We start from the raw sequence: 26,890 nt of genomic DNA on the forward strand, positions 1-26,890 counted from the left end.
AGAGAGAGAGAGAGAGAGAGAGATATTAATGATAAGAGAGAATCATTGATCAGCTGCCTCCTGCACATCCCCCACTGGGGATCAAGCCCACAACCCAGGCATGTGCCCTGAACAGGAATCAAACCATGACCTTCAGATTCATAGGTTGATGCTATATCCACTGAGCCTCACCGAATGGGCAAGAGATGGTTTTTGAAATGCTGAGACAGAGCTGCAGTGGGTGGAGGGGTGTGCTTGTGTGCAGGGGGAGCTGATCCTTTTCTCTCCACTTCTGTTTCCACCTCTAGAAATCTTTGCACTTGCTCCCATCAAAACTCTTAAAGGTTGGGTAACTATGCTAGTGAAAAAGATTCTAGCTCTGTTTCCCTCTGCGTTCTAATATTTGGGGTCCTTCTGATACTGGCTTGGGGAAGTGGTTCCACCCTCCTCCTGGGTTGGAACGGCAGGCTGCTCTGAGATCTGATTTACTCAGGCACCAGGACAAGGCAGCCCTTCCACCAAGAGCAAGACCACACAGACAAGGACACTGCTGGCCGGAGGGGTCCCGTTCACTGTGATGAGGAGCTGGGAAATGGAGTGCCCTTGCCAATGACGACTATTGGTATGATAACATCAGTCACTGTCTCCCACTCCCCACCCAACACGCACAGCCCTGCTCAAAGCTTTGCCCTATGGAGTGGGACAGACTTGCCTTCCAATCCAGGTTCTGCCATGTTCAGCAAAACGCCTAAATGAGGGATACATTCCCCAGCTCAGAGGTTTGGATTACATGACATAAAAGGCACAAGTGTGGTATAGTGTCTGGCGCTTAGTAAAAGGTTAATAAAAGGGAGCCATTTCATGAGGCCTTGTGTGTTCAGTATCTACCTGCACAAAGTCACTTCTCTTCCCTTCTCCTATGTGTGGAAAGAGGAGAAAGAAGAGAAAAGGACTAGAAAGAAGAAAAAGGAGAAAATAGGACTGATTGGGAATATGAATGAACACATGAAAACCTGTACAGATTCAAGCAGGCCATGAAGATCACCTGCAGATGGGCATTTTCCATAGGACAGAAAGGACTCGCTCTCAAAGTCCTATCATTTCTGGGGCTATTCTGGAGAATGAGTCAGCACACTCAAAAAGGAAGAAGCTCTGATGTCTTGTTGCCGCATTCACCCACTGTGGCGATGCCAGCCTTCCGGGGCGCTCACAGCCCAGCCCTGCTGGGGTGTTGCTGGCTGGAGCTCACAAGGACCAAGCTGCCAGAAACAAGAAGTCCGTAGTAGCCAGGTTTCCACGCCCATTGCTGCAAATGGCCAGGTCAGCAATTTCTGAGGGTCATTTAAGGGCAGATTATGACAATAAAATTGTCCTTGAAATGTCTCTGGAGTCCCTGAGTGTCTCAATTCCTGAGAGTGTATACGTGAACTCCCCGAAGAAATCATGTCTTTATTCCTCAGGATGTTCACACACTCCTGTGGGGCTTAGGTGCCAGCACAGAGCAGAGAAGTATAAAAGCAGAATTTTGGAATCTTAGAACCAGGAGAAAACGAAGAGTTGTCTATTCCGGTGTTTCTCAAAGTGTCGTCCTCAGACCATCTATTTCAGAATCAGCTGGATACTTCCTGGAAAACCAGATTCCTGGGCCCACCCTGGACCTACTGGAAGGTGGCCTGGAACCTGAATTTAATAAACACTACCAGTGTCGTTATACACGCAAAAGTCAGGCAAACTATTAGTGGACAGTTTATAAAATAGATTGGCTCAAATCCTAGATCTGCCATTTCATGGACACGTGTCTTAGATATATATCTTGTTATCTTTTTGAGAGCAGCTCCTTTATCTGTAAACTGACCTTCATTAAACCTTCCCGGAGCCACCCCTATCTTCTCTCTTTGGCACCCATACTGAACTTCTAATGACCTTCTGTCTTAGCTTGAGCCATAGGCTTTCATGCAGAATGCCTTAAATGCCACGCTAGGTTTCCCCTTTCGACTATGAGCTACTCAAGGGGATGAACTGTGCTCAGAGCCCCGCAATTGTAGCCTCTGGTAAATCTAGCCCCTTCTCGCCTAGTGTCGGGACAGACACCACGCACTGCTCCTTTTGTGCACATCCCCACATCTTTGCTCTGGGATTCCCTTTTGCATCCCACTCTAAAGTGATAAGCAATCTATAGATTAAGGAATAACTTTCTTTGCAGGAGAAAGTCTTGGGACCTGGCTCACCTCATGCTCTAAGTATAGTAATGTCTAAAGAAAAGCCATCTTTGGCAGCCCTATTCTTTTTACTAAATGGGAGTTGAAAGCAATCGTTTTTTTGTTGTTTTTGTTTGTTTGTTTGTTTTTGACTTCAATAAAGTGCTTTCAGTGGCTTTTGGCCCTGGGAATTTATAAGGAAGCATGAGGGGTGGAAAGAGTGTCCCACTAGGAGTGAGGATCTGGTCCCCAAACTGCTACAGCTGTGTGACCCAGCTAAGTCATACTCGTGTCTAGGCTTGAATTTAAACAAAATGAAGAGGTTTATGACTTCAGATGATGAACCTGTACTGTATTTTGTGCAAATGTTACTTAAAAATCTACCTTCCCATAGTTACTATAAGGCTGAAATAGAAGAATTTATGTGAAAACACTTATACAGGTTATTCGAATCCTACTTTGGGTACCATCGTTTACGATCATCTTGCTACTGAGGGACATGAAGGAGGAAGTTAATATGAAGGACAGCTTGGAGCAGCAGAGGATAGAGAATTGCGGGCAATTCTGAAGGTCAAGAGGGAGCTATGTCCTGCCAAGGAGACTTACAGAGAGGCACTTCTAGGCTGTCATGATGAAGAGTTTCTGGTAAGGAGGATCCCGAGGGCTGACAGCTCTGTCGATGGGATTTTAGATTCAGCAGGAGCCGGAGTTCAAGAGTGTGGTAACCAAGGATGACAGGGGCTGGCCAAAGACAGGGACCCCCACTCCCAGAAATCATACACTGTGAAGTTGAAAGGGTGAAGGGGACCATGATTCACTGAGCCCACCTCTCCCATTATCCTACAAATTCCATCATTTATTGCTGGAGTTACAAGACATACCATACTCTCATCCATCTCCAAGTCTGTTATTCCTTCAGTATAAAATGCCCTTCCTTATCGTTTGCATCTCATAGAAAATGTCCACGCATTTTTCAAGAATCACCTCCCCAAGAAATTTTTTTCTAGCCTTCTAACAGCCTTAAGGAGAATGAACTAACCCCTCTCTTGAGCCCCACTGTCCCCAGTAGAGGGTCCCTCCTTGCAGCTGAGCTCTTCAATTGCATGTTTGTTCACATGTCTGTCTGCCCTAGATCAGTGTTTTTCAAACTGCATGTCATAAATCATTAGTAAGTTACAATATCAATATACTGGGTGGTCAATACCAGCATTTTAAAAAATTAAATTAAAAATGTTACAGTGTAAAAAAATATTATAGTGTATCACACACTACAGCTAAGTCTTAGTTTGTGAAATATTTTAGTTATGTGCGGGCATCTCCATTGGGTTTTGATGTAAAATGTATTTGTTGTGGATTGTGGTCAAGTCTTGGAAAGCTACTATATTCTAACTAAGCTCTTCAAGGACCAACTCTTTTTAGTGAAAATCTTTAACCTAGTACTTAACACATGATACACATACTATCAATGTGTTGCATGTGCCAAACACGGTACATCTTTCCTTCACTGAATTCTCAATCCAAAGATTGTGTAATGTTATCACCATCCGTATTTCATAGAAAGGGAAAAGGTGGTTGAAAAGAAGTGACTTGCCCAACCAGTAAGTGGCAGGAATAGCACTCCCCTTTTTGAGTCTCTGCCTCATCACCCATCTCATCCACCTCGGCAGGGGAATGCAAAGGAGACTTAAAAGGATGCTGCAAACCTTGGAATACTCCAAAGACACTTCATCCTCTACTGGTGGTCAAAGTTTATCTATGCCTTTGCTTCCTTCTCTCTCCCACATCCACATTCCTGGCACCCCTCCCCACCTGGGAGTCAGGGCCTGGGGTTGCAAAGAGCTAGGCTTTTGCAGGACCAGAAAAGATTTGGGAGGTCATTTCATCCATTCCCCTGTGCCTAGGCAGAGTAGAATAAATCCAAAGGGAATAGGTGGTAATCTCTCCTGTTGGAGAAGAAAGAGATCTCACAAGTTCATGGCATAGACTAAGCATGTTTTTGGAGCTTACTATTCTAGTCCTTTGAGATAGAAGCAAGACCCTGAGATCTGGTTCCACTCTGCCACTGTGCGTCCCCAGGCATGCCACACACTCTCCTCCTGTACCCCAGCTTCCGCTTGAACTCTTCTTCACATTCACATCTCTTTACTTCACAGGGGCAAAGACAAAGAATGCCCTCGCCCTTCCCTACATCCTGGAGGAAGACAGCAGCACACAAAAGAGTGACCAGAGCAGAGCCCCACCCCGGGGAGAGGAAAACCAGGAAAGACTCTGCTGGGTGTTTATGAAATTCACCAGCAGCTGCTTCCTCTGCTGAACCTGCAGCCACGACAGCCTAGCCTTGCCCCGACCACTCCCAGGGCCCCATAATTTGCCATCTGTTAGGGGGTCAAAGGAGAAGGTGACCAGAAAGGAAATGAACTGATGTCTGTCCCCTCATCCCAGTCCCTGGAGTGGATATGGTGAGTCCAGCTGAAGAGCTCACACCTTGACAGGGTGACTGTGTGTGTGTGGGGGGGGGGCTCCCATCTGCCCCTATGAGCCCATGTCTTTGTATTGAGTCCATGACACTGGGTAGGATTTCTGTCTGTGTTGGGTACCATTGTCTTCTCTCTCTGAAAAGGGTTCAACTAGTGAGCAGCGGGGAGGAAGCCGAACCCACTCCTGCCTGGCATGTGATCGTTGTCTAGACACGCTTGCTTGCTGTGACAGGACTTACTCCCCAGACCTGTGTAAAAGTGCTTGGCTGTCACGGCCTTTGCTGAGGCTCCACAGTGACTAAGCCAACATTCTAGGGTGATGCACTGTACTCCCAGAGGCTCAGAGACATGTCATGATCCCTGGTAGAGGCCATCTTCTTGGGCATTTCAGGGATTTGGTAACATCTGAGAGAGCAAGTCCAGCTTAGTTACTAACAAGAGTCAGGGATGCCACAAACTGTGGGAGAAGGTCACAGAGCTACAGGGCCTCTAGGATCAATTCACAGTTGAGGAAACTTGGCTCAGAGGGGAAGTGTCTTACCTGAGGTCACAAGCTAATTCATCACTCATTCTTTAACCAATGCTTACCAAGCACCTATTGTGTGTCAACCACTGCGCTAGGTGCTGAAAATGCATAATCAGAAAGTTAAGCCATGGAGTCTGCTATTAAGGCATCTGCAATTATATTGGAGAGACAGACATCTGAGCAGACAATTATGATAGAACCAGGTTGAATACCACAGCAGGAAAAACATGCAAAGGGCCATGGGGGCACAAGATGTGGCAGACTAAACAATGGCCCCCAAAGATGTCCTGTCCTAATCCCCAGAACCTATGACTATGTTATCTGACGTGGCAAAGTAGATTTTGCAGATGTAATTAAGATAAAGATCTTGAAATGGGAGAGATTACCCTGGATTATCCAGGTCAGTCCAATGTAATCATGAGTCCTCATAAGAGGGAGGCAGGAGTCCTCATAAGAGGGAGGCAGTAAAGTCAGAATTACAGGAGATGTGACAATGGAAGCAGGGGCCAGAGAGAGCCAAAGAGAGACTTGATGCTACGCTGCTGGTTTTGAGGATGGAGGAAGGGACCACAGCCAAAGCATGCAGGCAGGCTCTAGACGCTGGAAAGGTCAAGAAAACGGATTCTCCCCAGTGCCTCCAAAAGGAACTCAGTCCTGCCAACACCTTGATTTTAGCCCAGTGAGACCCGTTTTGCAATATCAAACTTGAGAACTCTAAGACAATGGATTTGTGTTGTTTTATAGCACTAAGTTGGTGGTAATTTGTTGCAGCAGCAACATGGGAAACTAACACAGAAGGTTTCATCAGAGATGAGGGAAAACTGGAACTGTGTAACACCAACGGGGATAACTGTATAAGAGCTCAGGGAGTTGGAGAGTATTGACAAGTTCCATGTGCTTGGAGAGGAGCAGGAGATGAGGCCCTGAGAAGAAGCTTGGGTCTGACAGCACTGCCTCTGACTGGCTCTGTGTGGACCCACATCCTGGCTTCTCTACTTACTAGTGCACACACCCATCCCCCACTGTCACTTCACATGGAAGGACCAAGCACCGAGCATTGAGAACAAGCTGGTCAGTGACAGCCACTCCCATCAACAGCTGCTCTCCCAATTTCCCTCCCTCTGGCCTTAACTAAAAAAAAGAAAAGAATGAACAAAACCACCAAAACAGCCAGTCCCTGAGGTTAGGATTCCTGTGCCAGGCTGGCACGCAGCTCAGAGGCTATTTTCATTGTGGTGCCCACTTGGATTGCCCCAACTCCCTGCCCCTGTTCTTGCTCACTGCACTGAGTCTGGCCCTCGCCTGCCCGTTGAAGTGCCCTGGTCCTGTTTCCATCGCAGCCCCACGAGGTACTGTAACTCCCATGGTTGGCCTGACTGTGGGAGTGACTAGACTGGGATTTCCTTGGGAGCAAGGCCTGTGTCCTATCCATCCTCTGTCTTCAAGAGCATGTCTTTAGAGTGTTCTCAGGAAAGGGAACATCCACTCATTGAGTCTAGCTTCTTGCTGCAAGGCATGCATTAATTTACTCTGAGCTAGGATCCCTGAGAGGCCTTGGTGAGACAGGGAGAATTAGATATATCTTATACATGGGCCTGCCCCCGAGGAACACACATTCTAAAAGAAGGTACATTAACAATTTCAACACAGATAAATGCTCTCACAGGAGGGTGAGAGGTTATTGTAAGGGGACATAGGGCTGCAGCCAGGCTTAGAAATTAGGGAAGGACAGGGGCTGGCCTATATCGCTCCATTGTTCATGATTCCTTCTGTAAATGAGCAAGGGTTATACTAACAATAGTACAACCTATACACGCATGGTGCTTAAACATCCAGCCATTACTGGATTCCTGGATTCCTGCTGGGCTAGGGGAAGCCCGCCTGAGAAGAGCCCAGAAGACACAATATCAGAATAGTTGCTCATTCATGTTTGCTGAATATATCCCTCAAAACTTTTAGCAGGCAGGAAAAGCAGATTCCCAAAGAGAGCGAATCTCAGAGAGGGGGAATACTTTAACCCACCCTCACTAGGACCAGTATGTGGAAAGGGGAACCCATTCATTTGGGGCAAATCAGAATGTGGCCCATCCCAAGGCCATTCTCTAGGGAGCTCTGTGACAGAATGCGTAAGGCCCTCAGGTTGGGGGAGGCCTTAGCCTTCACCAAACTCCCTTTTCTCTAGCCAACACTGAGACTGAGGTTTGACCAAAGGTCACAGTGGGGCAGACAGAAGTTTTCCAAGAAGCTGAGTTCTACTAAACAGTAAGTGTCCACCAAAGCAGCATTTGAGTACCCTGAGTCAGGACTTAGAGTTGACATGTGACCTGGGGCAAGTTTCTTCCCCTCTCAACCCTAAATGTCCTCAGAGATAAAGTGAGTTGGACATATTCTACAATCTCTTCTAGTTGTGACATTCTGCAAGCCCCAAACCTGCCATTGTTTATGGAGCAGAGGATGTGCAGACCCTGTTGGATGAAAAGGCACAGGCTTCAAAGAGGCGGTCATGATTCTCATTTTGCTGGAGGGGTCCCGAGGTGGGTGACTCCTCAGATACCAAGCAAAGAAGAGGACCAGGAGCTCCCTGGCTGTGGTCCCTGAGCCGGAAACACTTACAAAGCAGCAGCCCAGGGCTTGCTTGCATACTGAGGACGAGGTGCTACTTACTATGCAGCAGGCGACCAGAGCTCCTTGAGCAAATCCTGCCAGGACGTCGCTGGGATGGTGCTTGTGGTCAGATACGCGGGACAGTCCTGTATAAAAGGCCATCATGATCAGGGTGAACTGCAGGAGGGGCCGGAGCAGACGAGCACCTCGCCAAGTGAAGCGGGCCTGAAGGTACAGCTGGAGGCAGGAGAGAAAAGGAAGAGACAGTAAGTCACTCACTGTTCAGGGCATTATAGTGCCTGGCTGACACACGCTGCATCTGGACCTTGGGGTTGGCATCTTGTAGAAAGAGCATTCAACTTGGATATGACCTCAAGCCAGGTTATAAACCTTGAGCCTTAGCTCCCATACTAAAAAAATAAGAAAATGGGAGTTTTCCGAGGGAGATGAGCTAGAGCGAGCTGAGGAAGATAATACATGACAGTGGCCTTAGCATATGACTGGCACAAAGTAGACACCTAATAAACATTTCGTTTCCTTTTCTTTACTTCTTGATTAGAACTAATTTAAAAATAGTAACCAGGGTTACTAGAGGTTACTTTTCAACAAATGATAACTCCCTGGAGCCTGTGGCTATGCAATCCCTGTAGGGCCTGCCTCTCAGCACCGTCAGGGAAACAGAGATGCATGATGATAAGCAGGTTATCCTGATAGTCACCGGAGATGCCTGAGCTTCAGAAGAAGCAACTTATTAGAGGACAGGTTCCTAAGTCAGGGCTTGTGCCCGTGGATGTCGAATTAGAATATAAGGAAACATAAATCATCCAGACAATGCCAGAGGACTTTCAGACAGAGGCTGACAGACACTGCGCTGGGTGCGGCAGGAGAGTAACCTGAAGAAAAATTAAAGAAAAAAAACCACCTCTGGCCGAAGCAAAAAAGCTGAAATGACGTCAACTGGGCATTGTCCCCCATAGTTATCTTGCTGCAGTTTCCGTTCTAACCTCTGGGCACAACCCACTTTCCAGGTTCCTGTGGGAACTTGGGAAACGTGGGGGGGAAGAAGCAAGGGGACAAGGGGAACTTCCGACGACAAATCAAAGCAAAGCCCTGGGAGAGGCCAGAAGAAAGGGGAAGAGGGCTGAGGGGAGGGGGCTGCCGGCCTAAAGATAGGCCTCTGCCCTTCCTGAGACAAATGGACACTTTCCTTTTGGTGGTCAGGAAAGACCACGCCAGCAGCCGGGCCTGAGAAGACAGAGGGTGGAAGATTCTGGAGTCACTCTTGCCTGTGTAGGAAGAGGGTCTAGCACTGAATCCTTAACTACTTGGAAGACAATCTGTTTCAACAGCCCAGGCCTGGAAAACAGCAGGCAACTCTATAACCCTTATGAAATTATATGAACGTAGTATTGGAAATCTAAGACTAACACATGAAAACATAATAAAGAGAATGCATTAATATTGTTGGTTGCTAAACAAGGGATGAAAATCAATGTGTGTTTTTTCACACATAAAAAATAACCAGTTAAAGATCTAAAAGAGGTAAAATAATAATAGCAAAGATGATTAAATAAATAGTAGTTATCTTACAAAAACCTACATAGCTTTTGTGAAATAAGGAACATAAAGGACAATTTAAATGGAGAGCTAGAATTTTATTTCTAAGAACACTTTAACTTGCAAAATTGAGTAAATTGGCATGTAAATTCAATCAGATTCCCATGGATATCCTGTAAAAATTTGGAGAGGAAAAACCTGGAAAAAATATTCTAAAACTAACCTACCGGGCCTAATCTATGGAACTAGGGAAAAATAAAATAAAATTAAATTAAATTAAATAAAAACAAGCATTATGATACACGTGCTAAGGATACAAAATGAGAAGTTATAATTCCTGCCCTATGGATCATACAGTTGGGGGCAGGGAAATCTACATGAAAACAAAAATAAGTATACTTAGGGGTTTTATAGGAACTATGAAAGAAGTTGGGGTGAGTTACCAAGTGCGAGGGATATTTGACTTGAATCCTCAAGATGAATAGGAGTTTGCTGGGAGTTAAGGGGATAGTAGTGAGGGGCATGTATTTCAGGCAGCTTGATGACTTAGAAGCCAGCAATCAGAGCTCCACAGCACTTGAGTGGCTCAGCGCAGCTGAAGAGGGTGCTGGAGGCTGGTGAGAAACAGGGGCGCAGGGGTGGGCAAACTTTTTGACTCGAGGGCCACAGTTGGTTCTTAAACTGGACCGGAGGGCCGGAACAAAAGCATGGATGGAGTGTTTGTGTGAACTAATATAAATTCAAAGTAAAGGAGCGGAGGGGAGAGCAAGAGAACCGGATAGAACAGCCGGATCCGGCCCGCGCGGGCCGTAGTTTGCCCACGGCTGGGCTAGAGGCAAGCAGAGGCTGCTGACGAAGGACATTGGGTGTCAAACCAAGGAACTTGTCTTTATTTAGGAGGTCAGTCTTTCCTAAGCCGTACTGCATGGACTTTTAGGGTCTTTTTAAAAAAAAGAATGGTAAACGCTCTATACTAAATCTTTGTTTTTATCATTTACAATAATTAATTTTACAGGACATCTCCCTATTGAGTCCCTATTGAGAAATGTTGCTGTAAGCAATGGTGAAAAATTAAATGGTTCTAAGCAAGGCATGAGGAACCATAAAAAAATAATCTACTTTAAAAAATAATCTGCACATCAAATGCTAGTCCCTCATTTCTGCTGAAATGATGCAACAGCAGATTCTACAACTATGAATCAAAAGCTCCCTTCCTTTGGTAACTTGGGATGGGGATGATGTTGGTGTAACTCCAATTCAACCCAAGTCTTAAGGACAATGGCAAGTTCAGGGAACAAGGAATTTGTATTGAGCCCATGATGGTCTGATCTCCCACCAGTAAGTCTTGTCAGTGGATGGGGTGAGGTGGGTAACAGAAAGAGCACAGATTTTCATCTGAAAAACCTCACTGAGCCCGGCTGGTGTGGTTCAGTGGTTGAGCGTCAACCTATGAACCAGGAGGTCACTGTTCGACTCCCGGTCAGGGCACATGCCAGGTTGTGGGCTCCATCCCCAGTAGGGGGCATGCAGGAGGCAGCCAATCAATAATTCTCTCTCATCATTGATGTTTCTATCTCTCCCTCTCTCTTACTCTCTGAAATCAATTTTAAAAAAACCACATTTTTTTTAAATGTAAGAAAAACCTCACTGAGCCTCAGTTTTCTCACATGTATGATAAGTGTGATAACCACTTTCTTACAGATTGCAGTCCAGATCAGTGGTAACACAGATCCAGCACCTGGCACCATATGCTGCTCAATCAACAGATGATCTTACTCTCTAACCATGTTCTTAACTTGGACCTAAGATTTTTCTAATTTCCCTCAACTGAAAAAGCAGCAGGTCTTCGGAAAAGGCTAATTCAAAATTCTCCAAAACTTCCCCCTGCCCCCTCCATGTAGACTTAAGGTCACAGGCCTTGGAAATCAGGGTGGGGCAGAGGAAGGGTGGGTTTCCCAACCGGACAAGGCACACATCTCCCCTTCCACTGACTCACATACTTAAGGCTGAAGCTTAATGAAAGAAAAAAATGAGAGGAACTTGAGAGAGGGAGAGAGACCAGTCATCAGCGGCATAGCTTCAGGAAAAGAATGCTTATGAATGAGCAAGAAGCAGGGGTCTCGGGGAAAAGACTCATCTTGGAAAGCAGTAAGATTTGGAATTACAGTGGGGGGCAGGGGAAGGGTGGACGCACGGAAGCTTGTCCCCACCCCACACATTTATGGAGAAATGTCGAGATCTCAGGACTGGTCCTGGTGTCTGCAGCTGGAGCTTCAGGGGAAAGTGCTGTGGTAGTAAAGTGAGTTTTGGGGTGACAGCCTGATTCCAGTCCTGGCTCTTCCATTCACTGTATGATCACTTCTCTAAGCCTCCTCATCTTGGCAGAACAGCAAGCATCTCCCTCTCCCTCTCATTGAGTCCTGGCAACTCCCTCTTAGGGTTGCCAGGACTCAATGAGACAACACGGAAAATTAAATGGACCCTGCCTGGCATAAGATGGGTAGGCAAAGCACTCTTCCAGAAATCCACACCACCCTTTTGCCTTGGTAAATGAGATTTACTCAATGCCTGCGCTTGATTTCAGCAAAACAAGTCCATTGCTAAACAAAGATTACACAATGACCTTCTACCCAGTGGCTACTTCTGATTTGAGAAGTAAGCAGGCGGCAACAGGCTGTGAGGTTGATCGAAGGACCTGATGACTCCCTCCATCCCACAGCAATCAAACTGCTAAATGAACTGAATTTTGCTGGTTCATAGCCAGGTTTGCAGGAACCATTCCAGGACAGAGGCGTAGGCCTCACGGCGATCAGTAAGTACTTTCTGGAGCGCCCAGCTCTCTTGGAAACCTGAGCCTGGGAAACTATGTGGGTCAGCAGGCTCCATTCACTCCCACTCCACAAGGGCAGGTACCCCTAAGGCAGGAGAGGAAGTCAAACCTCCTGACCACGAGGATGTAAATGGACCGAACAGCAAGGAGGCGTTCCCAGAATCAGAATTCCTACAGGAGCTTCATCACAGTCTTAGGCACCCTGAAATGGGGAGAGCAAAGCTGGAGAGAAAACAAGAAAGCCTAAATCACCCTGACCTCTCATACTGCTCAGCAGCTCCTAGGGCTTGTCTGATCCACTTTCACATCCCCATGTGTGGGAAGGTGTCTGGGCTGGAAGAATCCACTCCCGAACCATCAGTGTGATGTTGAAAAAGCAAATAGTGTTCGACTTGCAATCAGAGCAACTAGGTTTGAATCTTTGCTTTGTACTAGCTGTCTGACCATGGACGAGTCACAGTGCTTCTCTGAATTTCTGCTTTCTCGTATGTAACATACAGAGATTTGTTCACTAAAAAGAAAACACACCCACATGTTGTGAGCATCTATTCTATTCAAAACTCTGCAAAAGACACAGACATGAATAAAATAAGTTCCTTCATGAGAAAAGAATATAATTTTAAAGTTCTTTTCTTGTACTAACATTTTTCTGCCAATTGCTCACACTGCTATTGTAGATATGATGAAAATGACATCATATCTACAATATGTGTCAGGTCGCCCCTCTCTCCCATCATGTGTGTGGAAGTCCCTGGCAAAGAGACCTTACCCCATGAATGGAGTTCTCTTCTTCCTGGCCCTAGCTTCAAAATCGGGGTCCTGTGGAATTCTAACAAAACCTCCTTAGAAAGCTCTGGCTGGACTCAATCTGGCTCCCCTGGTCTTTACCAGCAGAGTTAGATGTGGGGTGAGTCACGCTCCGTTTTTGCTAAGTCATTTGTGTTTCATTATGTGATTTGCATACTGGTGAAACAGGTCTGCACTGTCCTCTCGCTTCATTTCCATCACTCCGGGGACAGCTCTGCTGAGAGTGAAAAGGAGGCTTTTGTCCTTCCTTCTGTCCCTGCCAGCTCTCTTCCTGGAAGTTGGTCCAGATCGCTGACACCCGCAGGGTAAAACTTTCTCCCTTCTCGCATCTCCTCAAGTGGTTACACTTGGCTCTGGCTCATGTGCCTGGTGACTCCTCTACATGGTGTAGAACTGGGATTTCTCTCTAGGAAGTTACTCAACTACTTTCAGGACAAAAAAGAAATTTTTAGTTGACTTTTCTTTTTCTTCAGAAGGGAGTCAGCCCAGCTAATGCGGCTCAGTGGGTGAGTGTCAACCTATGAACTAGGAGGTCAGGGTTTGATTCCAGGTCAGGGCATATGCCCAGGTTTCAGGCTCAATCCCCAGTAGGGGGTGTGCAGGAGGCAGCCGATCAATGATTCTCTCTCATCACTGATGTTTCTATCTTTCTCTCTTCCTCTCTGAAACCAATAAAAATATATTTTTAAAAACTTCAAAAAAGGGGGGAGTCAGATCTTTTTTTCTGTCACTATCAGGGGTAGAAAAAGAAACTACCATTTTGCTGAGCACTGTTTTAGATACTAGGTGCTTTAAATGATATAACCAGCATTGTTACAGCATTCTCTTAGGTTTGACACCATTGTGCCCATTTTGCAGATAAAGAGAACAAGTCCAAAAAAGGTCATGTCACTTGTTCAAGGTAACAAAGAGCCATGCTTTAGATGGAGTAAGATTTGCTTCTTTCTAAGTCCATACTCCTAATCACAGAACCACCTGGCTTCCTTAGGTAATTAGTACTTCGCACACAAAGTATTGGGATCTTATGTATTGGACTTCTGCCTTTGGAGAAAAGAGGGGACTACATAGTTGTCCTAACTAAAGGACAATCTGCATGGGACATTTGGAACTTCAGGCTCCTCCCATTTCCCACTTTTGTAACACCCAGTCTGAAACACAAGTGCACAGCCTTTGTAAGCATTATGTAGAATCTCTGACCTGCTCGTGAGCTAAAGGCACCTCACAGCAGAGTTAACGGCCCTTTCCTCTGTGCTCCAACCCTTCAGTCTACCCTGGATCAGAGAAGTTGTTTTGCAGCCATGTACTTTTCAGGCTTCCCACACAAAATGGCACTCTTTCAATGTCCCCAGGTGCTCACAAGGCCTAATTACAGGTCACTAACACTGGGAGGATGGAAGGATGGATGGAAGGAGAAAGGGAAGGAGGAAGGGAGGCGGCAAGAGAGGGAGAGAGCAAGGGATGAAAGGTTGGGTGGATAGATGGATGGATGGATAGATGGATGATGTAGAGAAAAAACATCTGGCACAGTGGTAGATTCCACTTGCAAACAGCAATCTTGTTCCTGCAAAGTTTCAGCAGACACCCCCAGGATCTGTGGGTATGCCTTGTGGGTACACCAGACCTTACTGCTCCAGAATTCTAAACATGTTGAACAAAACCTCAATGACTAACAACCACAGGCCGGAGAACACGAATGTCGAGCCACTTCCCTGTTTCCTTGGTACCAGGCATACCCTCTGACACATAAACAGTTCTCACGAGCACCATAGGAAAGAGTCATTCATTCGGTAAACAGTTCAGTGAAGACACAGCAAAGGTCTCCTTTACACCACACAGACCCCTCGTGATCTACTAAGTCAGCGATGCGGAGACAAACAAAGTTCTGATTGCAACAGAAAGAAGCTTACAGTTTCTCTGGTGGATATACACAAAGAAGTGAATGGTGAGAAACTGGGACGAGAAACTTCCTTACACTCCCCAATTGGGGATCAAACCCGCAACCCAGGTATCTGCCCTGACTGGGAATAGAACCCGCATCATTTTAGTGCACAGGAAGATGCTCAATCAACTGAGCCACTCTGGCTGGGCTGGTTTCTGTAAATTTTGTAAATTACTTGAATTTTCGGAGTCTTACTTGGTAATCCTTCCCCACAACAGAAATAATGTTACTTATGAGATAAGGTTCCTGTAACGATCAACTGAGTTAATGGATTTTCGGAAAACATTGCTTATTAATAAATGTTATACAAGTGTTTTCATCACTTTATAATTTCAAAATGGGTATAAAATGCTTATCAAGCAGATATGCTAAATATTATTTTTATTTAAAAAATGAGAAAATCCTGGAAAGTAAAATAACTTCTGCTAAGGCAATGGCTGAGCTCAGAATAGAACTTAATTTTTCTAGCTAATCTCTTTTTCAAGGATTTCACAGTAAAACTGTCCCTAATCAATCTGTAGGTTTTATGTACAGAAGGGATTTAAGCTGGGGCTGGATGCTGGACATTGGAATCAGAGGGCAGGTACTTACCACCAAATACAGCATAGTGTACATGGAGAAGGAGGCGTGGCCAGAGAAGAAGGACTTCCTGCAAGAGCAAGAGAGGGCCATGAAAGAGCCGTATTCACATTCCCATACACATTTCACTCCTGTCTTCTCTCCCTAGATTGTCACCTTGAGAGCAGCACTATTTGTTTATTTTTGCAGCCCTGATGGTGCTTTAGATGAGTTGTCTGGAACCTTGCAGGTACCCATGAATGAATTAATAAACGAATGAGTGAATGAATGAACATACCAATACTATATCATCCTTATTTATCTGTATATCTATCTTAATCATTTGTGAGTTCCTCAAGAACAAGGACTCTGACGTACTCGCCCATTAAACCCAGAGCCCAGCACTGGGCCTGGCACCTAGGAGATGCTTTGGTATATGCTCACTAAACTGCCTGCATCAAACAGGTACACATGGTGGTCATAGGAGTGGTGCCTCACCTGGCTTCCTGGACTTTGCTGTCATCGCCTCTGCACTTATAGTTTTGAATGTAGCCCTCAGAGCAGTTGATGAGGCTGAAATCAGGGTTGCAGACGCTCAAGAAATGAGGACGCAGACGTCCTATGGAGACTTTAGCAATGTCTGTGAAGGACTGGCTGATGGCACAGCCAAAGAGGAAGCAACCCACTTGCTTATAGAGGGCTGCTACGTAGGGATTTCGAATTGTGGACCGGGACTTCTCCTTCAGGTAATAGATCCGGTAGAATTCCCCTGTGATGATCTAAAAGGAAAGCAAGAGGGGAATTAGGCAGGATCAAGACCCATCATCAAAACTGATGCTGTAAAGGATATTTAACAACAGAAGAGAATGTTCAGTACATAACTGCAAGTTATAATCTAGGGAAACCCAAGTTCTATTTAGAGGCATAAAGATACAAATATGCATGGGAGGAAAGTTCAAAGTGCTAACATGGACATTATTTCCCCTGTTCAAGGAAGTCCTGCATAGCCATATAGTACCTTCATAATAAAAACGTACACTCAAATATTGTCATGCAAATATATATTTTAACATGAGAAAGAGATAAATAAGAACTTAGCTATATAAAATACATTTAGATGAAGAAGCAAGAACAGTTAAGAGTGGTCAGGATGTCAGAGGATCGAAGCAAATGTGAGGACTCTGGGATTGGGGTAAAGGTTCACCAACAACAATCTAAGTCTACAAAGGGCCTCAGCCTTGTGCCAACACTGAGCCACAGTGGGGATTTCTGTAGTAAAGGGTGAATGCCCCAAGGCCAAGTCCTGAGTTTGAGTCTGAACTCTGTCACGCACCTGGTGTCCTTAACTTCTCCAAGCTTCAGTCTCCTCCCTCCAAGAAAGGAGACTACACACCTTTGCAGAGTTTTGGGTTTACATGTGATAAATAAACTGGGTCATGGAAAGTGTTTATTCCATCTTCCTTTTTAGAAGTACGGTAGGATGCAATGAACACTGGTTTACAAACCATGAACTTTTCATACCATGCCCTTCAGTGTGTTTGTGAATTTTCTCAAGTCAGGTCTGCATTGTCCCTTTGATCCTGAAGGACAGCGAGTCATGATTTTCATACCCTTCCTTCATCCCTCAATGTCTACTTCTTGATACTCAGAGGACATTTATCACTATTAAAAAAAAGGAAGAAAAAAAAAAAAAAAAGAGCCACCGATCACTGAATCCCTACTTCATACCAGGCATTGCTTTTATATACTTCATTTTGTGAAATCTTCACAACAACCATGATAGATACAACTGAGGCTCAGAGGGGGATGCACTTCAACCGAAGCTGGTTTTATAGTAAGAATGTGGGGCCAGCAGATTCCCTGTACGATAAATGCCTATGTTGCCTACATAGCAGAGGACCGATTCTGCTCTGGTGATGAACCAAACCACACAGCCTGCTGCCCTTCTCTTAACTCTGCAGCACAGCCCTGGCCACTTCCTGGTTGCAACCACAGTCCAGGGGGAGCGATATTCAACTCATCACTCACCACAAAGGCCCTTTCTCTCTTCCTCACAGGGCAGGAAGATGAGCCACACTTGCCCTTTCAGGGAGCAGAGAGCATGTTCACAACCACAAGGGAAGCAATAGGCTGACATGTCGGGCATTCCTTTCCAAAGTCTCCTGTTATTCTTCCACAGCGCGGGGGCAGGCGTCAAGGCATGGGGTCTGATCCAAGTCCTCCAGGGCTCCAGAGGCTGGGGATAGGATGGCCATGAAAAAAGGGGCATGCCAGCTGGGTCAAGGGGCCAACAGGTGCAACAGTGAGAAGAGCTACTTCCACAGCTAACGTTCAGACAGTGATTCTGTGTTTATAAGTGCTTGCTATTTTTTTTTTAATGTGTTTTATTGACTTCAAAGAGAGAAAGGGAGAGATAGAAACATCGATGAGAGAGAAGCAGATGGATCGGCAGCCTCCGGCAAGCCCCCTACCGGGGATTTAGCCCACAACCTGAGCATGTGTCCTGACTGGGAATTGAACCAGCGACCTCCTGGTGCATGGGACAATGCTCAACCAACTGAGCCACAGTGGCCGGACACTATATTTCTAAGTACTACATTTTGGTTTCCCAGATCAGATTGAATGTGATTCTATATTAGAGGGAGACAAAGGCCAGTCCAGCCAGTCTCCTGGCTTAGGACAGTAGTCTTCACAATTGTCTTATTGCAAAATTGGAAATATCCTCTAAACATTCCCAAGAGTCCTTTGATAACACATTGCAAAGATTAAAATCTGAGAAGCATAGCAAGTCAGAAATGAAAGAGTCCATTATATACAGAAGAAACTGAGGTCCAAGCTAACTCACATTTTAAAGATTAGACCCAGGTGTTCCGAGTCCCCACCCAGCATTCTTTCCTACCATTCATGGTCTAATTCCCCTTTTGAACCTGTTTACACTTTTACCCTATGTAACCTTACAGGCTAACAAGTTCCAGATGTTTATAACCGCCATCATGTACTCGAACTCTTTCTTATTCTTATTTATAAGTCATGCTCACGTGACTTTAGACGCAGGGGGAAGAACACCAAAGTAGGAATCAAGGAGCCAAGGTTCAAAAGTCCCTACTCATTGAGTGAATTTGGAATAAGTTAGGCTTTCCATTTGCAAAATGAGGGCACTGGGCTCCATGATTTATTACCTCATAATTGCAATGACATGTATTCTCAACTCTCCTGTGCCACCTCCACCACTACCTCCTAACCCAGCAAAGGTAATAAGCAGGAGGAAAACAAAGTACTTCCTAGGAGATGACTGCAGGCAAGGAGCGGAAGCAAGGCCCTGTGCACGATCCCTGCCCTTGGATTGCTCCTGAGGTACCTGAACCATATCACTGTCACAGATTATGAAACTGTTTCTAATTGGCTCAGCTTGAGTGTGATTTCCTGTTTGATGCTGAGAAAGAACATGTGGGTTCCCACTGCAAATTAGTATCTTTTACGTGAATTTACTAATGCACCTCAGGTGAGTCACCTCTCTGCATCAGTCAGCTTAGAGAGAAAGGGCTTGACTACAACTCAAAGATTCCTTTCAGGTCTGACATGCCTTCATTATAAAACTTCAGTTTTCCATGCCCCAGTCTTGCAAACAGTAAATCGCTAGTTAAAATGCTTCCTCCAATCATGGGGAGATAAAAAGAACATTTTATGGTACCTCAAATTCCTAATAACAATGTTAATCATAGCAGCAATCATCCTCATTTCTTTTGCACTTTATAGTTTCATTTAATCTGCAACTCTGTGGAGAAGATATACCCATTTTACAGATGGTAATATTGAGGCTCTGAGAGCTACTGATTTATCTGCAGGATTAAAAGGAGAGCTCGGATATTCTGACTCTCAAGTTCCAAGACCCACGGCTGACTACATTGAGAAAACTGTATTATTTCTATTGTTATGAAAAACAGTTTCCACTGTACTATAGCAATCGTATATTTTCAAGGATTGGGCCAGGCTGAAGCCATTTAGCAGACACATGACTCCAGGACCACATGGCTTCTGGGCCAGCCCTGACAGATCTTGGAGTTAATGAGCAACAAATTATGTATTTTCTCTCTCCCCTTGTACAGAAGGGTCGGGGAGTCGACAACACAGCCATAAATCATCATTATGAACCAGCCGGACTTGGCTTCTTGTAATCCTAACCCTTAAAAGACCATTTAATGAAATTCGGGCTGTGAATGACTGCCCCGCATACCTCACCTCTGCACAAGAGGCGAAGGCTTAAATTGTTCCCTGACACGTTACACACCTAACTCCGGAGTCCCAGATTTACTGCTTTCGGACTTTATTCATTACTCACAATGTTTTTATTCCTGGTTAATAAAATAAGCTCTTCTCTTCCCCTCCCTCTCCTCCTACAAAGGCCATGTCCCCACCCCCAGACTCAGCCCCTGGAGCCCTCAATTCTGCTTCAGTCAGCAAGGTTGTGATATGTAAATTTCACTGCTGAGACAAATGCCTTCAATGTTGATCCCTTTCTGAAGCAGCAAGCAACAGATTCTGGGGGGATGGCAGGCTGCCAGAGGAGCAGAGAACTCTCCCCTACCTGCCTCTTAAAGCACTTGGCACAGAATCTGGAAACTAATAAACTGGAAAGCACTGCAATTAAGCTACGAGGGGACAGAAAGGGATCAGTCCTTGCCTGAGAACGGCTGCAGTTTGGGGGGAGAGGTTGTCTCCAACTCTAAGAGGGCCACTCTTCCTGTCTTTCCTGGTGAAAAAGAGCTCAACTGCCCACCTAGTCACAAATATTGAACTGTTCTGGGGAGGAAATTTGGAGAAACATTGGGATAGACTTTCTGGATAGGAGAGAGCCTAGGGTGGTGAGATAGCACTGACTCCGGAGCCAGCAGAACCTTGGTCTGAATCTCATCTCTTAACCTTAGGCAAGTGACTTCATCGCTCACGGTTTGATAGTATCTACCTGGCAGGATGGTGAAGGGGACTCAAGTAGGTGATATGTCAAATGGCCGGCATGTAGCTGAGGAGCCCTCTGAAAGGTAATTTTCTCCTTCCATTGAAGAAGGGGAAACAGTAAACTAACAAATACTCGTAGAGAATATCTTTTTCCAGATACTTCCAAGGGCTCCTAGGAAGAGAACATTCCAGGAAGTAGTTTAGAAGTACCACCCCTCCAGACACATGTGTATAGATGACGTGGGTTTTGACCATTTTATCTAAGATGACTTTTTCAAGGGAACAAACTGGAAGGCAAGTCTAAACCCAAAGCAGAAAGAGCATACTGTATCGTCTGTTATTTTTTTAAACATTCCACTCTATTTTAAATTATATCAAGAAAAGATCTTTGCAGTGTCTCAAGGATCCCTCTTTTTAGAGATGCAGAACTCATCTTCTTTCCCTATTGAGTTTGAAGGACCAACTTCCCTATGCTCTGATCTGCTTGAATACTATTTGCAGAGCACTTTACAGCTTACAAAATATTTTCACATCTACTGTGTTATTTGCTTCTCACAACAACCTGTGAATTACTAAGTTATTACTGACACTTTATAAGTGAGTATGGTGAAGGGCAGAGGGGCCAGTAAGTCAGGCCAGTGAATCATTCTAGGTCAGAAATAAGGAGGTCTGGACCTCCTTGTTCTAGTTTTTATGCTCTGTCTGATGGCATCAAGCTGGCTTTCTTAGAAGTCCTAGCAGGCAGCAGCATTTATGTCTCAGTAAGATGGATATTGCACCTGGTGAGGCACTTGGACATCCAAGTCCCAGATCACCACAGAGCAACGAGTTGTTCTTTCACATCTCAGCTGTGTGCATCAATGAACCTCTTTCAGTTCAGAAGAGATTCATTCAACAAACATTTGATGATGGAGAATACTAAAGGGAGAATCATTTTTCTCAGGCCCAAGAGAAAGGAAACATAATGTATCCAAGTCCTGCTTCTAAGGATGGAGAGACAAGTGTAGCTGTATTTTCTCTGAAGCTGAATGCTCAATCCACTGTAAGGAATCGCAGTATCTTTGTGACTACAAACACTTGATGAAAATTTCCATTTTTTTATTTGCATAGCAAATCAACCTCTTTGGCAGGAGATCAGCACTTCACAGACTGAAAGATGATGAGGACATAGATCTATCCAAGGCCACCAGTGGGCTCTAAGGGTAAGTTAAAACTCCAATATCTAGAACACGGACAGCAGCAAAGAGGCCAGATAGAGGCCACAGAAGCAACTCAGTTGAAATCAGCACTGGCCGCCCTATGCTCACTAGTCATATGAAGAAGGCAGTTTGAAGCATGAAGCCTCATTCTTTTCCCAAAAGTCAAAGACTCGACGAAGCCATGGGTCTCTGAGATGCCTAGCTCTGCCTGTCCATGCAAGAGACTCCTGGCTGCTCTTTCCCAGCATTGCCTACTGCCCATCTCTTACTCCTTTGTGACATTGACTTTTCTAAGCTTCCTTGAGACAGCACCACTGTTCTTTTCTTCCTATTTCTCAAACACCTTTCTCCTTTTTTCAGTGGCTCCACTTCTGGGTTTTCCCAGATAAAAGTGGATCTTCCCTAAGGTTGTCTTCTTGCCTATCTGCTGTGATCTCAGCTGTTTCAATTATACTTTTGTGAAGAAGGCCTCCATTAGGGTCTCTCTCTCTCTCTCTCTCCATCTCTAGTTTCAGATTACACCTTACCCCTATCTGCCCTATTCCAATCTTCAATAAATCTCCCAACTGGCTATCAAATCAATGTCATTAGCCCGTCATCCTAATTATTCCACTCATTCCCACTTCTGCCCCAAACCTCACTTTTCTCCATTTCTGCTCAAGGTGCCATAAAACATACAACTTCAAAGACATGAAGCCCTAGACTCCTCCATCTTCCTTATGCCCCTGTCACCCAATTCTGCTCATCCTGCTTTTGCAAGACGACTCACACACCGTGTTTTTCTCTCTCTTCTCCTTGCATTGCCTGTGGTTCAGGTCTCATGTTTATCTGGGTTGGGAAATTGACCAAACTAGCTTAAAATACTTTTCATCAATCTCTAGCCAATTAATTGCAGGAAAAACTCCTCAGCATTCAAGGAATTTCACAATCTTGCTGTCATCTTTTCCTATCTTATCTTTGTCTACTCCCTTATAGGTTATTTCTCCAGCCAAGCAGGCCTATTGTTTAGTCTCTACCATCCTTGACGCAATCCTCTGCCTGGAATGTCAGGATCTCTGATGAAAGTTTTGACCATCTTTCAAAGTAGAGCTCAAGTGCCAACTGGTATACAGGGTTCTAGTTCTGGCTCTTTTACGTAAGGGTCTTGCACAACTGAGCTGAGAAGTCTCAGTTTCCTTATGTGTAAAAACAGGCATGTTGCGGTACCAACAGCTCAAGGGCTGTTGTGATAATTAAATGGGTGAAGTTACTCAATGAATCATGATGCTGATGAAGTCCTCGCCAATGAAAATAACCTTCAGCGATCTTCCTCTGAACTCTTGTAGCACCTCAGACCATTTATAGCATTTGGCCTATTTTGTCCTTGAAGCTCTCACTCCTCTGAGGCCCAGCTACCTGCACTGTTCTGAGTCTCTTCTTATTCTCTGAACAATTCTTTATCTCCTTGGGAGTCTAACAGTATAGTCAGTCTTGTATTTGCCCTGCTTCTCTTTTAGACCATAAGCTTTGAGGACAGTATTGTCTTATACATCAGCTTCTAGGCCAGGGGTGGGCAAACTTTTTGACTCGAGGGCCACAATGGGTTCTTAAACTGGACCAGAGGGCCGGAACAAAAGCATGGATGGAGTGTTTGTGTGAACTAATATAAATTCAAAGTAAAGGAGCGGAGGGGAGAGCAAGAGAACCGGATAGAACAGCCGGATCCGGCCCGGGGCCGTAGTTTGCCCACGGCTGTTCTAGGCAAAGCTGCCTATCACATACCTGCTTGTTCCAGGGGAGGTCTCGCCAAGTATGTACCTATCACCTCCTGCACAAACCACTTCCTACAGAACACTATCACACACTGTCAATCTTAGACAGCCACTTGGCTGGTGGTCTCGATGTTTTGTCTTCCTCCATACATTGGACTCTCCAAGCCCCAGGTCTAAAAGCTTTGGCAGCTCACTAAATAAAGAGCACTCTGCAGAGCACTGAGCGGCGGGCCTTCCATAAACGTCAGTGCAAGTGCTGGGCTTTGGAGTCAGACAGATCTGGGTTTTAATTCCCCCACTCACTAAGCAGAGAAACCTTACACTGGTCACGTCACCCTGGTAAGCATCAGCACACTCCCTCTCATTGTAAGTGGGGTAAATAATACCTATCTCAGGCAGCTGTTGAAGAGGATTTAAGATAAGGCATCTTAGTTTCTGGCCCATTATATAGCTGGCCAATGTTATCCAACTCTCTACCCCACCCCCTAATACACCCTGACTCACAGGAACAGACTTTTCAGCCGCTTAAGCATTATCACTTAAAATGAAGAAAATTGTCACCTTCAGAGTAGATACCTTTTCAAACAGTCATTAACCCCTCAGACCGCTGCATAACCAAGGAAGAACTAACTGCACAGCTCTCCCTTCTTCCAATGCAGGAGCAGGGCGGTAGGGAAAGGGAACAAATTACAGTAAATCCTAATCTCCATGCCTGTGTTTTGTTAAATCGAAAATAGATGCCCCCACCCACCACCCCTCCAGGGATAAGAAGGCCTCAGAAGAACGCCATAGCCATCTGATCAGGGGATGACACAGTTGAAGGATTAATGTGGCTACTCTCTGTTGGTGGTCTTGGTAATTGTACAGATGCAGTGGATTGTAAACTGGGGGACAGGGTCTCCCACTAAGGCAGCGCCGGGCCAGCACGGCTTCACTTTTTTTTTCAGAGTTGAAAACACGACTAACCTTTAATGAGGAGGCAATCTTGGGGAACCTTGTTTTCTTGGCAGTGCTTTCTCAGATAAAGGGAGATGGGGGTGGGGAGGAAGTAATGAAGTCCAGATGTAGGCACACTGAAGCCTGATCCTGAATAAACAAGTCTTGGAGGAATTAAGCTCTTCTTCATGTCTCTCCAGCAAGAAATGCTCATGTGGCACAGAGCACGTTCTGTGTGCATCGTGGACCATACAGGGAAGCAAATAGGACACTTCTCCCTGCTCCAGACATCTTCTGACCCAATAGTTTTTGATTTTCTACCCCAAATGTATGGCCTCCTGTGATTTTTACAAACATATATTGACCATCAAAGTCTGTGCCTTGTGCTAGCAATATACAATCAAACCAGACTGGTCCATATCCTGATGCAGATACCAGGGTACGCAGGAAACAGACAAGTCAATAGACGTGACACTTCAACACCGTAACTGTAAAGATAGAGGTGGGCCCAAGGGCCTGGGGGACCTTTGGAAGGTGGGGAAAGACAGCCAAAGAATGGTTGCTGAAGAAGGAAATGTCTGCGTGGTGTTTGTTTAGTACCGACCATGTGCAAGAGGAAAAGGCCTGGTCTCTGCCTCCCAGGAACCTATTATCTAGCTGGGGAGACAAGACACGGACACAAATCACATTACAAGGCAATGTGTATTGAAGAGGCTATTTATCTGCTTGAGGTGGGGCAGCCTGTAGCAGTTTAGTGATGAGAGAAACCACCCAGCTGGTTGGGATAAGGTTCACCACTGTGTCCCCAGCACTTGCTACACCATGGGTATTTGATAAGTAAGGTGGGCAGGCTGTAGGAGGCAGCCATGGTGTCATTATTTCTACAAAAAGCCTTGGCCTTAGCGTCAGAGGATTCCTGTTCTGACCCTTCCACTAACCAGTTATGGGAAAGCCACCTCCTATCCTTGGGCCTCAGTTACCTAAGCCATAAGAATCAACCTCCCAAGAGGACTGCCAGGTACACACGCGAAAATGTGCACATAAAGGCCACTTTGTACACTCTACGACACAGACATGAAAAGAATGATTCTCACTGAGGACACAGATAATGTCACTTGTCTTGACCCCCAAAACAAGCCATGGAGTTGGTGAACTTCTGTCAACAACTTACAGAAAAGGAAGGCATAGCTCTTTTCCAAGGGAGTCAATGGCTTTGCCTGAGGTTGAAGGATAAATAACAGAATAAGTAAGCACAGAGGTTGGGACATGAACCTAAGTGAGGTGATGACCAAGTCTGAGCTTTTTCTCCAGTTAGGAAGATTATCACAGAGGATTAGATTCACTGGGATGTAAGAGGAAAGTAGCTGTTTTATGGCTGAGGAGACAAGGGGATTCACCCATGCATCAACTCCTAGATATTAAGGATCTACATAAATCCCTTGCAGGGCTTGACCAAGGCAATCCCTGATCCCATGTTTATTTTAAAAGAATACTGAGTATTTTTTCCATGTTAAAATCTTTGCCCATAATACTCTTCACAGCATAGGGCCAGGCAACATGACAGGAGGCTGATAGGAGATGATGTTTTACTCTTTGCTCCTAATCTCACTGCTGCTAGAGCCATTAAGCCTTTATACGGCAGGGATAGAATCCACTGCTTTGTGGATTTGGAAGGAATTCCCACCATGCTAATTCCAGAACCTGAGGTACATCTGAAAAAGAGGTCAATGTGACTCGATTTTTCCTGCTCTCCTGCCACAGAAGGGTGTCTGCTTTCTCCATAACTTCTGCTGATCTCCACCACCGCCGTTCCATTGGTTATGGGCACATTCAAACTAAAGCAAGGGCACCCCATCAGCCAAGGCTTCCCTTGTTATTTGACACAAACCTGACATTTGGCAGAGCAGGAGGATTAGGTTTCCAGCTCTGAGTGCCCAGCTGCCACCCCTGACTATCACCCGTGCCCTCTGACCAAAGCAGATTCTGGATGGAGCCAGCCGGCCTCCAGGACTGGCCATAAAGGGAAAGTGGGAAACAGGTTATTGTTGTTTAATTTAAGCTGTATAGCTTTTCCAGAAATGAGTCTATTAAGGTGAATGATTCACTTTTCTTCATTTGTATTTATTTTTTTCCCATCACCATTTATCCCCCATACCCTCTTCCACCTCCACCCACTCCTCCATCCACCCCAAACACCACACTGGTCCATGTTGATTCACTTTTCCTCTGAGGTCTGCTTTGACATTTTTCCATGATAACTCTGGCACTTCATGGCAGGTAAATAGCCCCACTTAGGAGCCCACATCTCACACCACCCCTCTCCCCCCACCCTCAGCTGACATGCAAGGGCAGCTGGGTCAGGAGGGAAAGGTCTTTTGCAAAGAACAGAGGAGCAACAGTCATGAGACCTGAGTTCTAGTTCATTAGCTACAAGGATAGAGCAGAAAATCAGAGTCCAAAGGCTGGTATTTCTTTCCTGATTCTATTTCCACCAGATACAGGGTCTTGGCTAAGTCACTTCACCATTCTTTGAATCTGTTTACTCATCCTATATAATAAAGAGGTAATATGCA

At 45.3% G+C, this 26,890-nt stretch overlaps 1 protein-coding gene across 1 annotated transcript in view; it reads right to left on the minus strand.

The window, feature by feature from the left end:
• The window catches only part of PLPP3 (phospholipid phosphatase 3), a 79,024-nt gene that overhangs the window by 5,683 nt on the left and 46,451 nt on the right, over window positions 1-26,890 (minus strand). The window contains exons 3-5 of the mRNA XM_080656295.1: window positions 15,974-16,254; window positions 15,509-15,566; window positions 7,845-8,021 (exon numbers count right to left, since the gene is read on the minus strand). Of these exons, the coding sequence (XP_080512421.1) occupies window positions 7,845-8,021; window positions 15,509-15,566; window positions 15,974-16,254 (516 nt within the window). The remainder of the gene's footprint in view (window positions 1-7,844; window positions 8,022-15,508; window positions 15,567-15,973; window positions 16,255-26,890) is intronic.

The sequence above is a fragment of the Plecotus auritus genome (genome assembly GCF_963455305.1).
Source record: "Plecotus auritus genome assembly, chromosome: 2".
Taxonomy (NCBI): domain Eukaryota; kingdom Metazoa; phylum Chordata; class Mammalia; order Chiroptera; family Vespertilionidae; genus Plecotus; species Plecotus auritus.